The sequence below is a fragment of the Pempheris klunzingeri genome, chromosome 8 (assembly GCF_042242105.1).
Source record: "Pempheris klunzingeri isolate RE-2024b chromosome 8, fPemKlu1.hap1, whole genome shotgun sequence".
Lineage (NCBI taxonomy): Eukaryota > Metazoa > Chordata > Actinopteri > Acropomatiformes > Pempheridae > Pempheris > Pempheris klunzingeri.
The window spans coordinates 8,546,662-8,564,827 of record NC_092019.1 but is presented as its reverse complement, the minus strand read 5'-3'; the positions used below and the strand labels follow the sequence as shown (position 1 = coordinate 8,564,827).

Here is an 18,166-nt window from a genome sequence, read left to right as displayed (position 1 = left end):
ACACCTGTTTTGAATATGAAATTTTTATGCTTTCTGTTTTAATTCAAAACAAAGGGGATGCATTTTTATGTAATCATAATTTGATTAAATGCAAATTTTATATATACAAATGTGGATTTTTGAAAAGTTGCTCCAAACTCTGTGACATTTTTACAATGACTTGAAAATCTTCTTCCAATCATTAGGAAATGTAATAGTGCCTAAAGATTTTCTGAATTACTAGACACTAAACTCCCCTTAAAGCTAAAGTTGATTTAATTTATATAGTTTTTTCTACTCCCCTTGTTAAAGTATTCTAATTGGAAGTATCAGTAGGTGTGTTTAACAATGATGATGCCTGATTGTTACTTGATAATGTTTATTGAAGGTTTAAAAAAGCATCAACATAGAGTATAAATAGTTTACATACATCTCTACAAAACTAGACACTGCCATTACAAAAACAAAGGCACATTTGTGTCTTTATAGTTAAGTGGCACTGTGTATTTCCTGGGCATTCAGAGGAAATAACATAGTTTAAGTGCTATTCAATCAAAAAGGGCTGAAAATTAGCATTTTATATTGGCAAAGGTATACAAAATATATGAAGACACACAAAATGTATCTATGATACAATCATACACATAAATGCATTCTTCCAATTTCTGCACATTTGAGACATCCTAAACATTTGATGTATTTATTGATTCTATTTATTCATAGCAGAAATATAATCAACTAAAAATAGACAACACATTCATATGCCAAGCATCCACTCGAATCCACTCGACTAGAAAACAATAAAAAGAAATTAATAACCCCAAATCCTAATTAGATTACAAGAAAAGCACAAGCAAAAAGTTTTCACAACAGCTACAAATAATCACCATATCACTGTATCATTACTTACAAGTGAGGAATACACTGAGAAAACTTGCATCATGCTTCATGAAAATATCACAAAGGTAGGATGCATGCATGCAATATAGTGAAAATAAATGAAATAAACTGTTAAAAACAAGTAATATCTGTTTGGCTGTAAGCCAGCTATTCCCAACTTCTTCCATGGAAAAAGTGTACAGCAGGCCAACTAATTTGAAAAAATGGAAATTATGTTTTAATGACTAAAAATCCACATACTGACTCTACTGTGGTACCTAATCATGAATGAAAACTAGTTAACAGGTAAAGTAATTGGTTGAAATAGCAAAATAATAATAATGATGATAATAATAATAATGGATAAATAGCTGAAATAGTCAATGGAAATGTCCAGCTTCTGCCTCCTGAGAGGTAGCTGTGGGAATACAGGTTTGACCAAACTGATCTAAACATTAGTAGTGGCTGAAAAAAACAGAATAGTGCTGAAAAAACAAAACATTGATCTCTCTTACTTTGCACAGATGAAATTAAACATTTCGTCGTCAGACTTGCTGAACCAGAGATGGTCCCCTTTTGTTTCCATGGCGACGCTCATGTCACACTCCTCCTTTTTATTCTTTGGAGACCAGTGACTGAAAGACATGATCCTCGACCCAGAACCAGAACCCCAGGGTGCAGGTGTAGCGGAGGCCCAGCCACACAAAGGGAGTGTCTGCCGTCTGGGCCTCCAGCTCAGCCCAGGCCTGGGCCTCTTGGTCCAGGATGGAGGCCAGGTCCATGTGTCTGTCCCTGCAGTAGTACAGGGCGTCTGCCCACTTCATCTTCTCCTTGATCAGCTTAAAGGGTGAGTCTAAGGAAAAAAGGCAAGCAATGTGGTGCGAGGTAAAAATCACAAATCAAAGATATCACTAGTAGTGATAAAATTATCTTCACCACTTATCCCTAAGGGTTGGGGGGGTGGGGCTCCCAGCTGACATTGGGCAAGAAGCGGATCAGCCACAGGACCAACACAGAGGACGACCATTCACACTCACATTCACACCTACGGGCAATTTAGAGTCACCAGTTAACCTCACCTGCACGTCTTTGGACTGTGGGAGGTACCCGGAGAGAAGCCATGCAAACCTCTGCACCACCATGGTGCCCAAAATGATGCACTATCTAATTAAATATACACCAATTTGCATACATTTCCCAAACAGAAATCTGTAAACTGGATATCGCCAGGTTCAAAATTCTTATTTAGTTTTGTTGACATATTGGCGCCAAAGGTTTTACAGGCAACATTTTGGATGTTTTAACCTATTTTTAGGAAGCAATGTATGATATATGAACAAACACAACACAACAAAACAAGTATAGATAGGAATTAAACCATATGAGAAAAACCTGAGAAAACAGCCTAGAGATATGAATTAAGCAGAAATATTAATCTACAAATAGACAAAATGTAGTAAAATGAACACCTGAATGTCTAAAGACAACAAACAAATGAAATACCCCTGGGAGTCATCCTGTCCTCTGATAACGGCATCATCCTCATGATGAAGACGACTCACTTTACATGTGTAATTTACTACAATATCTTACTGCACTTTTGTTTTTATGTATTTTTACTCCACCATTAAAGCACCTTTGCTGTACATTTAACTGTAAAGGAGACCTCTCAGTAAAGTATTAACTAATCTCTGGCCGCCCATCAGTTCCTGCATCTGTACACCTCAAAGAAAAGCAGCTCGCTGTGTGGATGAGAACGTTCACTGTACCTTTTTTTGTGCTGCAGATCGCCACTTCACACAGAACTAAATTCCACCTTTTGTGTGTGGATATGCTGACGTAGCGCCCCGACACACTTGTATCAAACTTTAAGTTATTCAATCTGTTTTGTTCGAAGATTGTGTTGTTTGCATATCTGGTAGAGAGAAAAAAAATATAGCATACAGTGAGAGGGAGAGAAACAGAAAGGACAGGAAGAGAGGTGTTTGTGCATCTGATGAAAATATCCCTCAGTTGCTTAATTTGCAGGTGAGGAAGCTGAAAAACTCTGTCTGTCCACACGGTAACAGTTCCCACCTCGAGAGTGACAGAAAATATCATGTAAGTCGACAGTAAATCACTTTTATTAGCATTACACTGCTGACTGACGCACCGACAACACATTTGTTGAAAAAGATATATACTGTTTATAGCACCAACATAAGAATGTTATCTTGCTGCAACAATTAATCAACTAGTTATTATCTTTTAGTCGTCAACTATATTGATAATCAGTTTAAGTCATTTTATAAGAAAAGAAAATCAAGATTCCAGCTTCTCAAATGTGAATATTTTATGGTGTCTTTACTCCTCTATGACAGTAAATTGAATATTTTCGGACTGTGGACAAAACAAGACATTTGAGGACGCCACCTCAGGCTTCAGGAAAACACTGATCAATGTCTTTGACCACTTTCTGACATTTTATGGACAGTTAATCAATTGACCAAGTTGGTCAGCACATCTAATATTTTTAGGGACTGCTATGACATTTCAACTATGGCCAATCTGAGGATAAATGCAGAACTCATCTCCAAAAATACTGAACATGCAGAAGAACAGGTGGAATAAATCACTTCAAAGTAACATGATGGTCTTACATGGGGCCGGTGGTGCTGTCATCCTCGTTTCCAATGTGGATCTGAATACCACTTAGATCACTCGTATATTTCCCTTTGTCGCAGATAGAGATAGAGATAGAGAAAATGTTGTGGACACCGTTCACGTCAATTGTCCACCTGTAGTGTTGCAGTTTCCTGGGCACACTGAGACGACAACTCTGATCCATAGGTCTGCCAGTGGGACATTCTTGGTTAAAGAATTTGGTGCAGGGAGCTGGAAAGCAGAGAAACGTGTAAAATAATTCACTTCAATATTGGCATATATTGTACTTTTTCCACATGACTTGAGAGAAATTAAACTGATGAGTGTAAAGAAATGCATTTAGTCCTACCTGGGGGATGATCTAAGTGTGCACCTCCTGTGAAATGTAAAACGGCACGATTATATAAGAAGTCCTTTTCCTATTTTCAATCCGATTCCCATTTTTTGGATTTTTCCATGATGTCAACGTTACTGGCTGCTTAGTAATACTTCAGTATGTACTGAATACTCCTCCCTCAATAGCAGAGAGGGAAACTAACTAAGCACTTTCCAGTCCTGTACTTAAATTAAGACTCTATTAAAATAAAAATAGACAAGCTATACATCACTATATAAAGTAATTGAAATCAACGCCACCTTAACCAGCTAAAACATTAAAGAGATAAACACCTTAATGCACCAATAATTCTAATATAATAATAAAATATATATTATTCTGAAAGGGGACATTGTTACTTTACATATATTTTGATGCTAATACTTTATACTTTATTTAAGTAAAGTTTTGAGCGCAGGGCTTTTTACTTGTAACAGGGTACTTTTACACTATGGTGTACTTTTACTGAAGCAAAAGATTTGAGTACTTATTCCACCTCTGTTCAGCACTCGTGCATACTCATCCTTTACACTTTATGGCATGTAAGTCAAATCTTCATAAATAATTAAAATCATTTGTAAGAAATGTACAGTAAGACACAATGAGCTGTTTAAGTATTTTATCCATGTTCATATTTTCTCCCTCACATCTCATTTTGTGTATCAGTCACCTAAAGTGAGCTACTTACCGATCACAGTGATGAACAATAGACTGCACAGAATCATCTTTACTGTGGAGGAGAAAAATACAGAAGCATCATCTGAGTGGGGATGAGCTAAATCTTCTACACAGATGAGAAAAGACGAATAAAATGAAATAAAGCTTTCAATTTCTTTGATATTGCGTGAATGTATCTACCCACATCTAAGAGAAACTCAAGACGTTGTGTAACATTTCAAAAGTGGAAAAACTGACAATATAGGTAGTACTAACCTCACTCACTTTGTCAGCCTTTTTCTCTCTCAATGATTCCTGTATGATGCCCTCTCACAGCCACAGCTGTATTTGTACTTATTTGTGTTTCAATGACTGCTGCCTGTATGAAAATACACTCTCAAGTGACATCATCTCTCCTGGTTGCCACTAAAATACAGCTATTCAAACCTGACAACGTGCAAATGTATCAGCATGTCCTTACTTCAACAGAGGAGACTTTGTGTATGAGAAGCATGTGTATATTTGATTTCCATATTTTCAAAACAACCCTTTAATCAAATTACTGACGAGTACACAAGCTTATTGTTAAATCTCAAAAGGAACAAACAACTGACTAGTAGGGTCTAAGTTTAATGGGACACTCTACATTTAGTCCAGACTCATTCATGTCTCATTTATTCAAAGCAAAACACGCAAAATGTTGCTCACAAGTGCACATCTTTTGATCAAAATTTATTGGGTTTTGTCCTCAAACAAGTATAAAATATAAATCTTTTCTAAATCAAGCTAGAAATCAAGCCAGAGCCTCAATAACAATAACAGCTGGGTTTTTAAATTAACATTGCACAAATCGTCTGCCTCACAGCTGCTAGCTACAAGCTGATGATCGCAGGGGCCACAAAAGTAATTTATAGCTTTCTAAAGCAAGCCTGCAGAGCACATACATACTGTGTTTAATCAAAGTTTATGACAGATACTCTCAGTTTGTGTCACATTTCAGATGAACAAGCAATGTGTAGAAATAACTTATAGTAGGTGGAAATGTCAGTTCCGTAGACACAGAATAACAAATTTATAAGGAGCTTTAGGTCGTGGAAAGTGTAGGCAGAAACATCATCTTTGCCTCCATCACCTGCAAAAAAAATCCAGCTTCATTTGAATTGTCAATCCTCTAGTAGTCAATTAGATGCACTTGTTAAGGTGTACCCGTTTGTGGTGGATTTTTACAGGACTGACATCACATCTTATTTTTAAAAACCTGGGTCTAATGAGCCAAGTGTCAGTAATGTAAGTCAGCAGGGACATTTTAAAATGGCACTGTAAATATTAGTTGTCTTACCTACCCATTTATTAAGGTAAAGTATGATAAAGTTAGATCGACGTATTCCTCCCACAGTGATTCTGTGTCTACAGAATCAAACGTAATGTAACCGTGAACTGAGAGATCACTGTCATCTTTCAGAAAAACAGGTCTGGAAATGTGAGCTGTATGATGATGTATGAAGATGGAACAAAGAGATAAGTGTTCATTTTACAGTTAAAAGCAAAGCTCACTGTTTAGAAGCAATAACTTTGGGTAAAAACTGGCAACAGATAAAAATTTGATCAGAAAAACCAGAAGGTAAAAATTCCACTGTAAATGTGTTAAAAAAACATTTCCATTTATACATACAGTATATTATGATTCTGACAGGGTGTTTTTTTTTTTTTTTTTGCCGAAAAAGGTGTCTGAAAACATTTGAATCTCTGATTGCTTTAAGAAACATTCAACCGACTACCTGTCTAAATACAGAAAACGAGTGAGGACTATAGCAGAAGTATAGCGAAGGATACAGATATGACACATGTGCACAATAGGACAGCAGGTTAACTACTCAAATCACGATGTTAGCTCTACGGCACAAGGTTAACTGGGATACATGACGACTGTTGGATATAAAACCACAACTCAGGGAGCAGACACAGCACCTCAGCAACCTGGGAAAGCCATTTCAATACATGATTAATATTTCAAATTGAATGTGTTATTTTACTGCTGAATTGTTATTCTTATTGTTATTTCCAGTAATGCTATTTCATAACGTTTGGGGACTGGTGCGTAAAACTTCATGTGTAAAATCACTGGAGATTTAAAATATTTTTTTCGGTTACATTTAATGTGTCTTAATGGCTTATGCTGTGTTCACACTACGAGCAGCAAAGTCGGTGACGGTGAAGCTACAAACTGATGGCCGACACTTGTTGCTGCATGAAGAGCATGGCATGATGCAAATAAAACTGAGCAGACTTAAACTTTTTTCAGTGCTTCAGTGAAGTGGTGAAGTGTCAGCCAATCATACGTTCCTGCGTCACCATTTCCGCTCCCGTTATCTCTCCTTGCATTTGTGCTATGTGAGCTAGCAAATTTTAGCTTCTGTGCATTACAGTGCATAGAGGAAAGCGATGGGAGGAAAAATGTGACATGCGTGAATTATTATGGTACACAATGCTATGATGACATAACCATAACGCTTGAGCAACACTTCACCGGCAACTCAGCATCAATGTAGTTGGCCACGCTTGGCCGTTTTTGTAGCTTTATCGCCCCGAATGTGAACGCAACATCAGCTGTAGAGCCACAAATTCAGACACGCTATTAGCAAGCTTAACATTTTCCCAGTGCTCCCATGTGCATTTCTTTTCTATTGAGTTCTGATTCTATATTTTTGCAACCAAAGTACCAAAAAGCCACTTGGGCAACACTGGCTGAACTCTAAAACTGATTCTATTTCAAAAGCACTACTCTATTGTACATGTTGTATGAGTCTGTCTTGTTAACAAACAATCTACTGATGTCTGGAAAGAGTTGTAATGACACAGTTTTCATAGATAGAAACATATAAAACCATTCAAAACAGACTGACTATAGTAAAGATAGAGCACACTGTAAAAGATTGTGGGCTGGATACCTGGGGGCAGGATAAAGCCTGACCTGTGGACTAAAATAAGCTAATTGTGAACAGGCAGTTTGTAGCATGTGTATAAATTAACATGCACAGTAGCAGGATTCAAATTGTTCCAAAAGGGCACAAAATGTCTGCTGTAGAATGACCACAGTTGTGTTAACAACAAATGGATTTTTGTTCAATACAGAGCTAGCTCACTGAAGCAAAGCCTGTCCGAGCTAACAGTGACGAGACTTAAACAAATGCAATGCAAAAGTCCATGAATTGGAAAGCCGTTTTAAAAAGACAGCAGGTCCGTGGTTGAAGTCAACTTGGTATTGGTAAGTAACATTGGTATTGGTAATATTAAAGCTACACAAAGAATTGATCCCAGATTAGGCTTCTACTGTGCCAAGTATACCAACCCGAAATATTGTATGTACAAAATGAGCAGTTGTCCGTCTTGGTTATTGCATGCAGTATTAGACAAAAGGTATACCTTAACATTTTGAATTTGTTTTTTTCATGGCTGGGCACTTGTCACATTACAAAATAAATCAAGCTCCCCTTCAGTTGGGATAAACTAGCTATTTTAGCTAGCTTACAGCCAGCAGACAGCATCGGTCTCAAAGATAATCGTCAAAATGGTTTGTGGAACATGTAGTGAGACAAATGCCTGGCGAAAAAATACAATTCTGAACACCAAGGTATCAGTTTCAGGACTTACAACAGAAGTTTCCAATGTCAACTTCAGAGTTTCGAGGCATCTTTTAGCGTCAGCAGAAAGCAGAGCTCGGTCATGCATCACAACTTAGTTTGAACAAGCCTTTCTTGAGAATCACCCAACAGTATGTGATTTCCAAAACACTGACAAGTTCTCTGTCATCATCTCCTGTTGAGAGTTGGTGAACTTCTGTTCAAATAAGTGTACGAGCCGTGTAGGCACATAGGTTTATCTGCAAAGCTTCATCAGAGTCGCTCCCCTATTGGTGAAGAACTGTAGTCGACACAGTAGTCTGTCTATTGTCTGGTAAAGTAACTGCGGTAAAGTGTGAGGAGAACAGTTAGAAAGAGGAGTGTTATTTGGTAGACTTCCCACCATGGAGGGAATGCTGTGCTGTTTCTTCAGGCATCACAACAATCCCTTCTACAAGAGAAAGTTTAATTTCAGTCTTCAGTCTTTAGAAGATTTCCCTATAGCCCTGTCTGTCTTTCTGTCTGTCTGTCTGTTTGTCTGTTTGTCTGTCTGTGTTGTTGACAATTTAATGAGACAGAGAAGCAACAGGACACTGCTAACATTTACAGAAACATCTCTTGGGAAGTGTACATCATCAGTCTAGGCATTCATTTTTCAAAAGTGGACTGGAGAAGAGGAGTAAAGAGTCAGATAGGGGTATGTGGGAGCAGAGAGGGGGGAGAAATGGGAGACAGTTCCCACAATTTAAAGCAAAACATATGCAAAACATAACAACAGAAACAACACATGTGCATTTTCAAATGAAGATTAAAAATGGGGCTCAAATTGTGCAATATAGCAAAAGAAAGCGGTGGGTGATTGTTCTACTAGTTTTTTGAGCCTTATAAACATCCAACTATGAAACAACACATATTATTACAAAAGTGGATAAATTGATTCCTCCTCCTGAAACACACTGAGGATTAAAAAAGGCAAAATACTGGTTCAGTCTGTAGTCGTACAAAACAGATTTGGTCTCTCAGAGCCATTTCATGGTATAATAAGAGATTAAGGTGCCTAATCAGGATTTAGTCCACTATGTACACAAGTGGACAAAGTGCAATTTAAAAAAAAAGTTTAGTTGCTTCTCGTTTATCTCTTCAGTGCAGACTGGAGTCAAATTATTATTTCAAATACAGTCTTTCTTAAAGCACGGGTGGAGACAAATGATTCACAGGCCTTGTTTTTGACAAGAGCTGAAGAGCCCAAACTTAAAGGCAAGGTGTTGAAGATTTGGTGGCGATTGCAGTCTTGTTAAGGTGAGAACTTGTGAATTGACTCACTCTAAATTCACACTGGAGCTGCAGCTGGTGCTTACATGCTTAATGGGGAAAACTTTGCAGTACTGCATCTTAAAATCCATTCAACCCATCGGAAGACCACCATGAGTAAATTCTGAGCAAAATATTTCTGTTTATATTATAATTTCAGTGGATCTGGATGTCTGCTTCACAGTGACCATTATTTAGTCTACAAGCGGTGCCTCTACCTCAAACTGCAGCGCTCTGCTCAGGAGGCAACACATTCAACTTTGGGACAACATCTTAACACTGTCTGAATCCACATAACACCCTTTAAGAAATAGCACAGGATGTGTTCTATCAAAAGGTGAAAAATTAGTTTAAAAACATTAATAGCAGTGCATATTAAACACATTTTTCACCAGATCGAGTGTTCAATTAAAAACGATAGTAACAGTAATGAAACAACAAGCCACTATAAGGGGAAGACTTGAGTAGACATCCTGTGTTGATTAAAAGCATCATGGCGTTGGCATTCACTCAGCATTAAGGTACTTTGTCTCATATCGAGATAAAATGCCTGACTTTCAGTGTCATTATCGATCCATGCCTGGTCCATCATACCTGGTCCTTGCTAGGATTTTCAAAGGTGCAAGAAAAAAAAAATCAAATCAACCAGTTCCACAAATATTTGTATGTTAGTTTCACTGGGGACAGGAGTGACATCTAGCTGTGATACATTTTTAAGCACCTTTGTAAACACTCAGATTAGCCTGTTTTTCTGTCTGTGTGCTGCTGTTAGTTTGGGACCGCGAGTGAAACATTCATAACATTGGAGATAGAAGTTTGAAATCGGGCCTGTGCTCATAACAGCATCACAAACACTCCTTCTCAAGGAAATGCAGCATAAATGTGTAAATACATCTTCCTTTGCTGGCATAATTTTAACAAACAAGGGGTGCAAATTTAACAGGGGCATGGTGACATTAAAACTGTCAAATCCTCCTGAAATCTCTCATTTACAACAATCAGTATTCATCAGTTGCGTGTAAAGAAGGACGCATGGATGTGTCTGGATACACCATCTTTTTGTGGGACAACAGTTTTCATCTTCAGCTCAGCTTGAAGATTGCACTTCATGGTATTCCTTTCACCAAATATTGCGTAACTATCATTTTTTAGGCTTCATCAAAGTTCGGTGTGCCACTCAAGATTTGCAGGGTTTGCTAAGAACTCCTTCTTCGCCATGATTCTTGTCTAAGCTGTTACACATTACTTACAGTAAATAAGTATTGAGAGAGTGAGCTAGAGCTAATAGTCCATTGGTTAGTCTCATGTAGATGTGACTCAGAAATAGTTTGAAAAAACAGTGAATTGATGTTGCAAATGAGCAGACATGCAAATCAGTGGCAAAGGGACTTGGTTCAGCTAACTGTCCTCAAGCATTGCTCATAACAGTATTTCTCTTGTAACATTCTCTTAAGTTTCACCATGACTCCCACAATCATTAGTCTTCAGAAACTGACAAGGATTTCCTGACGCTACGTGACGGCTCCCAAACCTCACTGTCGTCTGTTTCGTCGCCGTCATCCTCCTCATCTTCTTCATCCTCCTCCTCGTCTCCCATCCCCGCGCCACTGTGGTCCTCGGTGGCCGTCGACGCCTCTCCCTGCGTCTCCTCTCCTTCTTCCTCTCCTCCGCCTCCATCTATCTGTCCTGTAGCCGGCTCCTGGAAGGGATCTGACCCTATATCCAAACGTCGCTGGACCTCTGCGAACCACTCCCTCACCTTTTGACGGAGAGAAAAGAGAAAAGAGATTTTTTCATTTTTTTTGACTGTTTTCACTATACAGTATAAGCAATTGAAACACATGCACACCACAAATAAAAACAAAGACATTGTATAGAAGCTGACAACAAAACATCAGGAGAGTGGCATATCGGCTCAAAGAGATGAATATGTTTAGTGAAAAGAGGGAGATGATGATAATAATGACAGAAAGTGGCGGGTAAATCACATGTGTGCATGTATGTGTGAGAGTTTGGTTTTATTGTTTTATTTTCGGAGTTAAGACACTCTTAACCCTCTATAAGGTAAGAGGCATCCGTTCATGAGAGTGTCTTAAATTACGATGCTTTTGGGAAACATCTTTTAAACTTAAGAATGCCTGTGAGATGGATTTTACAATCATCACAGCCTGTTAAAACCAAGGTTGGTTATTAACAGGCTGTGTAACAAATAAATTCATTACCTGTTCATAGCTCATGTTGGTCTTAGTGACAAGCTCATCCAGGTCTTGCTCATTGAGAAAACGGTGCTTCAGGTAGTACTCCTTCAGAATCTCCCTTCCGCTCTTGATTTTCTTTGACGGAGGAGATTTATCGACATCTGCACTGTAGGAGGCGGATCTTCTTGGCTGCTTTCTGGTTCGGGACCGCCCCCAACCACGATTTCGCCCACGTCTTTTTCGACCGGTGCTGCTACTGCTGCTTCCCACTTTATTGCCTCCACCACCATTTGGCCCTTCGACATTGCCGCTTTGGTACTGGAAGAACCATTTCAGGTTACTGTTCTTCCATGAGTACCGAGAGTCCCCGAACCAGCTGACGATGTAGGAGCGCGGGAGACCGCTGTCTTCCGCAAGCTGATCGTACTCCTCTGGTGTGGGCCACTGGGTCTTCACAAAGGCACTTTTCAGAATATGGAGCTGCTCCGGTGTCTTTTTAGTCTTATCTTTCATGTCTTTGTTGCTGCTGGAGGACATCTGCTTACTGCGACCGCCGGGGGGAGTTTGACTACCTCTACGAGATGAGGAGGCAGAGGGAGAAGAGCTGGCTCGTGTTCCTCCTTCTCCTGCTTTTGCTCCGTCTGCCTCCACCTTTCCTCCCTCTGAAGAATCTGGGGAAGAAGTACTGACAGATGGCATTTTTCTTCTCTCAGTGAACCAGGCATCAATCTCTCTCCGTGTCAGTTTAGTCTCTGTCCTCAGGCGGCTCAGTTCTTCATCTGAAGGGGTGCTGCTCTTTTCAAAACTTTCCTCCAGCACCACCAGCTGCTCCGGTGTCTTCTCCTTAAACTTCTGCAGGGTAAAATCAGGGAATGGATTCCATGTTTTGGGCCGTGTCTCTTTCTCCTTCACAGGAGGAGTGCGTGGAGGATGTGGAGATGTGGGAGTTTCATCGCTTGAGTCAATAACAATGGTGGTGCTGGCACTGCTTCCACAGCTGCCACTTCCTCTACTCCCTCCGTCATGGAAAACAATTACATGGCTGTTCTTGGAGTTGCGTTGATTGTACCTAGTGTCACTGAACCATTTCTTGATCTCTCCCTTTGTCAGGTTGGTGAGCTTCATCAGCCGGGCAATTTCTGCATCAGTGACAAAGTGGTTTTTCAGGTAGCTGGCTTTGAGCTCTGCCAGCTGCTCTTTGGACTTCTTAGGCCGCAAACTGAATGTGTCGGCGCTGAGGGCCGAGTTCTCCTTAGAAGGGGAAGAGGAGAGTTATATATTAAACCAGGGTTTCTATGGTGCCATTTTACACATAGTGGTAGCAAGTACCTGCTAGGAAAAAGACAAAATGGCTACAGATGAGATGAACTTCCAAGTTCACACATCCATTACATACATGTGACATAGCCATATTGTAATTTTGTACAGTGATTGAGGTCAAAAAATGAAAACTTGCTTGTTGATGTGTGAACAAGTTGTTCCTACCTGTGGAGAAAGAGATGGAGGCTGGACAGTGGTAGCCCGTTTCAGCTCACTGTTTGTTGGGGTGGGCTGGCAGGAAACTCTGCTGGAGCTCTGGGACTGGCTGGGCAACCCTGCCACTGTCAGAGTGATGGGACTGGTCACGGGAAGGTTGCCCCCTGGGCCAACCTACATAAGGTCAGAAAATAATAAAGAGACACAGAGCATGAGACACATAGCCAGACACTGAGGAGTTTATCACTTAAAGGATAACACCAGTATCTTTAAATCTGGGACCTATTTTTACATATTTTTGGTTCGAAATGACTGGCAGGTAGAAAATCTTTTGGAAGATCAGCTCAGTGCTAGAGTGGTTGTAATGTAATTAATTTAAGGAGATGGACCTTTAAGATTAATTTTGTTTACATAGAATCAGCTGCTACATCGGTTCAAAAGAACCAGACTCCATTGACAAAAACAGTAATTTTACCTTACAGAACATGGCAGTTGCTAGTTTAGTTGCTGTAACTTTGGTGTTTCAAGTTTGAGTTTGGATCCAAACTAACATTTCAAAATACCAAAGTAATGTCTTCATGTATTTGTTCCACATGATCTTTTAGGCAAAATTACATTTCCTCTCTTCTCTAATTTGTAAAATATAAGTCTGGCAAGAGACCAAAACTACCACAGATAAGAACATCCAGTTGATTAAAACAGATTTCTGTCACAGCACAGTAAACAGAGTGTAACAATTTGCTTATTCACTCCGCATTTACTCGGTAGAAGACCTCAGTTCATGAGAGATCTTGGTGTAATGTGTGGAAGAGTGAGGAGTTTTTATGTGTGTGTAAGATGTTATTTTCATAGAAATAGCACCTGATGACTGGGTTCAAGGTAAGGAAAGTCAAAGCGGAGTCTGGTTAGATCTGTGTTTTCTTTCCTTACCTACCTGTGTGAACACCAGGCCAGGCTGGCCCACTATCTGGCAGGTCTGAAGAATCGACTGCAGGCCGTTGGCAGCTGCTGAGAGCTGGTGAGCAGGTATGACAGTGATGGTCTGAGGCACCGTGTGCACGGTGCCATTAAACTGTTTCCTCCTGGCCTCCTCCACTTCCTCTGGGGTCCAGCTCACACCGTGCTTCAGCCGCTGGGCTGAGAACCACACCTGGGTGTACACAGAGAACATTTGGCTCAAAAAAGGCAAAAAGATATTAATATACTGTATATTAATATATAGACTCGAATGCTAATTAAGATTGAGGTGGCTTTTTGCTTGATAAATTAGCTTCTACCTGTTGCTTTTTGAGGTATCTTATAAGAGAGAAGGCTGAAAACAGAACATCCTTTATTAGCACAAGTAATTTACCCAAAACATCAGCCACCTTTTATGTACCTTGATTTGTTCCTCAGTGAACTGAGTCTGTGCTGCCAGGCTGCTGATCTCAGCCATGGAGGGGTAAGGAAACTTCTTGTATGTGCTGCCCAGCAGAGGGTTGGTGTCCATAGCTGCACTGTAGGAGGGGATGCTGCTGAGGGGAATCAGGAGCTGAGGTTGAGCTACTGCTGCATTCTGCTGGGCCTGGAAAGCAGAAAGCACCTGAAATGAAAGAGGAGAGGGAGAAGATAAGAAAGATCTGGACTGATAGTGCTACATAGTGGCAAAGGTGAGACACTGCTCGAGTCCTGTTTGACAAGCTGCCCTACCGAAGTGTCTCTGAACAACACTATGAATATCTATCAGCTACATTTAATTCACCCATTACCCAAGGCCTACCAGCCGTTTTTAGGTGTGCAGGCTGCTGTTGAGTCTGAGAGCATGCAGTAATTTTTCACAGAATCGGTTAAATGGAGTATTCTTGCATCCATGCTGCTGCAATGACTCTACTAAGCCCTTGTATAACCAAGGCTTTTTACCTGTGCCAGGCCAGCAGGTAGAACTGTGGGGTTTAAAGTGGATGATTTCCTGTGCTGCTCTGAGTGCGGGCTGACCAGCAAGCCTCCCCCGAGCTTCATGGAGTCATGCAGCAGCATCTCCACAGGCGTCATTGGCCCCAGAGGTGCTTCGATGGGCTCCTGCTCTCCTCCCACCTCTCCCTCGCTGCCTCCTCCAAAACCCTCCACAGCCTCGTCTGCTGATTTCAGGGACACGGCGATCCTCTTGGGTTCAGATTTGGTCTTCATCCTCATGATGGGGGTCTTGCTGAGAGAGATGGCAGCAACCGCAGCAGGGTCTGCTCCTCCCTCCTCGAGTGTATCACACTGTTGTTCCTGGGTCGGCTGGTCACTGCTTGGATCCTCAGGAGGGTTTATAGTGCTCCGCTTCAATGAGGGGCAGAGGACTTCACTTTCTTCTACGTTGGAGACACTGGGCTCATCTATGATGATAATAATACAACATTCATTGTGACAGATATTTCCCATGTTAAACCTGTTAGTTCAGATTTACATTGCATTTGTGTACAAAGCTGTATGCAACAAACCATAACCATTATGATCTACACATGGGAGAGTGGTCCAAGAGGAACTTCACCTGTATCTGGAGGAGTGGGGACAACCACCACTGCCTGACCCAGCTCCTCTGCAGTCGGCCCCTCCTCTGCTCCCTCCTTCACCTTCCCCTCCTCCTCCTCCGCCTCATCCTCCTTTGTCCTTTCTGTTTTCTCCTCCACCTCTTCCTGCTCCACCACATCAGAGGGCAGCACCATGCAAGGTGTGGTTGATTTCCGGCGGCTCGACATTGTTAAACCAAAGTCTGTATACTTCTACTCAGGGTAAAGAAGATCTGGGACAGAAGACTCGTGGCTCACATGTCTTCGGAATTTTGTATTTCTGTGGAGACACACGAAACACAGGGGATTTGGACATGATATATAAATATGTTACATTTCATTCAGCATGAGGACTAACAACATTATTCATGTGGGCGTGTAACAGATTTAACAAGTGCAATTTTGTATGAGACTTGCATTTATCACCAATAACAACAGTAAATACAAATCAATGCAAATAGACATTCACATTAATGGCCAATGCAATGAGCTGTATTTCAGTATTATGCAGTCAATTACATCCGTATGCCTGTTCCATCTTTTCTTTTGCTTTCTTTTTATGTTTTATTATTAAAAGGGCATGTTTCATTGCTTTATCCATTTATTTTTTTATTTATTACATTATATGCACTAAATCATTAATACGTCAAGAACTAATCATTATTCATTGCAGCCCTACTGGTAATCATTAATTCTGACCAACAACAATTTGATTTCACATTAAAGACATGGTCACCCAACCCTACAACCACACGTTTTATTCCACTTCATTCACTATATGTTGAAGTGTATCACAGGGTAAACACACATGGAGTCAGTTAGATGTTCTTCCAACAGGACCAAGGCCCAAATTATATCACCAGATTAATTGAAGCAGCAACGGGATATGATTTAGACTTTCTCAACCACACATTGTCTGGATACTGCAAATATCTGGTCACAGGTCATGGTTTAACTTGATGGTTACCGCCTCATTTACGACAAGGTCATTCACTGTGATAGAGGTGTTACAAATGTGTTGTTCTTGCCCACTTCTGAGGCACCACTGCAATACGCTTGGGGCAAGTGTGCATGATTTATAGCTGGTAAAGTCTCTTAGACAGACAGTATAGTATTAACAATAACGTTAACCGTGTACAGTCTGCTGTGCTGCACTGCCACAATGATAGCGTTGATTTACATTAACAGTTAGCACAATAATGTGGAGGTGTGAGCTAGCTAATTCGTTACTGTTAAAGTAACACTAAAGCAATAAATTACCATAAAAGGACGTGTAAGTTAGCTCTACAGCGTGTAGCATGAATGTGAGGTGGGCCATCTGACGTTAGCCAGTGTTAGCCGGGGCAGTCATTATTATTGATCACGTCTGGCGGTAAACTTACTGGAACTACTGAAATGTGCACTGTGTTGCTACCAGGCTGTCGAGACGAGGCGAGAAGTAATTTCCTGGGTCTCCGCAGGGCAGCCTTCAGGTTGTGTCTGCTGGAGGCTGGCGGTGTCTCTCCGTCCTCCGGCTAACCATTCAGCCCCAGCCTGGACGGGACTGCGGCGGGAGCGTTAACGTTATTCGGGCTTGCGGGTCTCCCAAACCCGGCGGAGGGAGGCAGGCAGACAGACAGATAGGCGGACCGGTCTAACGGCTACGGCCCCCGTCTGCAGATGCTGGAAACACCGGACATCTCTCTCCGCGCCGGAGCAGGTTATTTAACAGCCATGTCGAGCCATTGTAGAAGTTATATAACCACAAACTAGGTGGTTACAGCCAAACCGTGTCCGTGGTGTTAATTTGCTGACCCAATTCTGTGATATTTTTTAACGGCTGATTTTTTTTAATGATCAAACGGCGTCATCATTCAATGTGATACGTCCTGACGTCATTCCTCGGCGACTCTCGGCGCTCTAATATTTTCGGAAACTCGTCAAAAATACTCAATATTTTACCGGCACTGGGTTCTTTTTATGAGGTGTGTTTAGTTATGCGCTGCCCAGAAAAACGTGGTGTTAAACTCCGTTCAGAGCGGGCCGTAAAGTCACTTGTTTCCCGACGCGGCTGTCTGCCAAAGTGTCCTTACATGACCCGTCAGGACATGAGAAGCTACTTGAGGACAAGACTGACTTTGCAAAGTTTCCTTTTAGCGCACCTGATCTGGTCTTGTGTTGCAGTTCAGGCTTTTCTGTTTCTGAATATTTCAGCTGGCTCATGGCTTTATTTTTAACTGGACGTAGCTTTGCTTCCTCGTGATAAGCTGCTGCACAAACTCCTCATATTAATACCTGTGTGAAGATAAAATGTATTTGTATCTAGCTGAGCTGCTGAGTTTGGTAGATTTTAATTTCATTGTAAATATCTGTATCATCCAGCAGTTACTGAGATCAACAGCTTTTTCAAGGGTGCAAGTAAAGACTGATGCATCTAAAATTAAATACAGACTCTAAGGCGCTGCTCAAGTAAACAATGTATGGCTAGAATAACACTACTGTACGGGATTTACA

At 40.8% G+C, this 18,166-nt stretch overlaps 1 protein-coding gene and 1 pseudogene across 1 annotated transcript; both read right to left on the bottom strand.

The window, feature by feature from the left end:
• Positions 1–1,369: 1,369 nt before the first annotated feature.
• Positions 1,370–3,685, bottom strand: LOC139204799 (uncharacterized; annotated as a pseudogene).
• Positions 3,686–9,813: 6,128 nt separating this feature from the next.
• On the bottom strand, positions 9,814–17,414 carry LOC139204664 (zinc fingers and homeoboxes protein 1-like). Its single transcript, XM_070834614.1, has 8 exons — positions 17,056–17,414; positions 15,655–15,953; positions 15,039–15,499; positions 14,518–14,721; positions 14,074–14,289; positions 13,149–13,313; positions 11,688–12,914; positions 9,814–11,224 (listed from the first exon to the last, which is right to left on the bottom strand). Exons 2-8 carry the CDS (start codon positions 15,860–15,862, stop codon positions 10,943–10,945), a joined length of 2,763 nt encoding a protein of 920 aa, XP_070690715.1. The 5' UTR covers positions 15,863–15,953; positions 17,056–17,414; the 3' UTR covers positions 9,814–10,942.
• Positions 17,415–18,166: the final 752 nt, after the last annotated feature.

Excerpts from the sequence above, each read along its gene's own strand:
- LOC139204664 (XM_070834614.1), bottom strand. The coding sequence starts at position 15,862 with ATGTCGAGCCGCCGGAAATCAACCACACCTTGCATGGTGCTGCCCTCT. Across the intron at positions 13,314-14,073 it reads CTGGCCTGGTGTTCACACAG|GTTGGCCCAGGGGGCAACCT; the intron begins GTAGGTAAGGAA and ends GACCTTATGTAG. Across the intron at positions 11,225-11,687 it reads CCAACATGAGCTATGAACAG|GTGAGGGAGTGGTTCGCAGA; the intron begins GTAATGAATTTA and ends CTCCGTCAAAAG.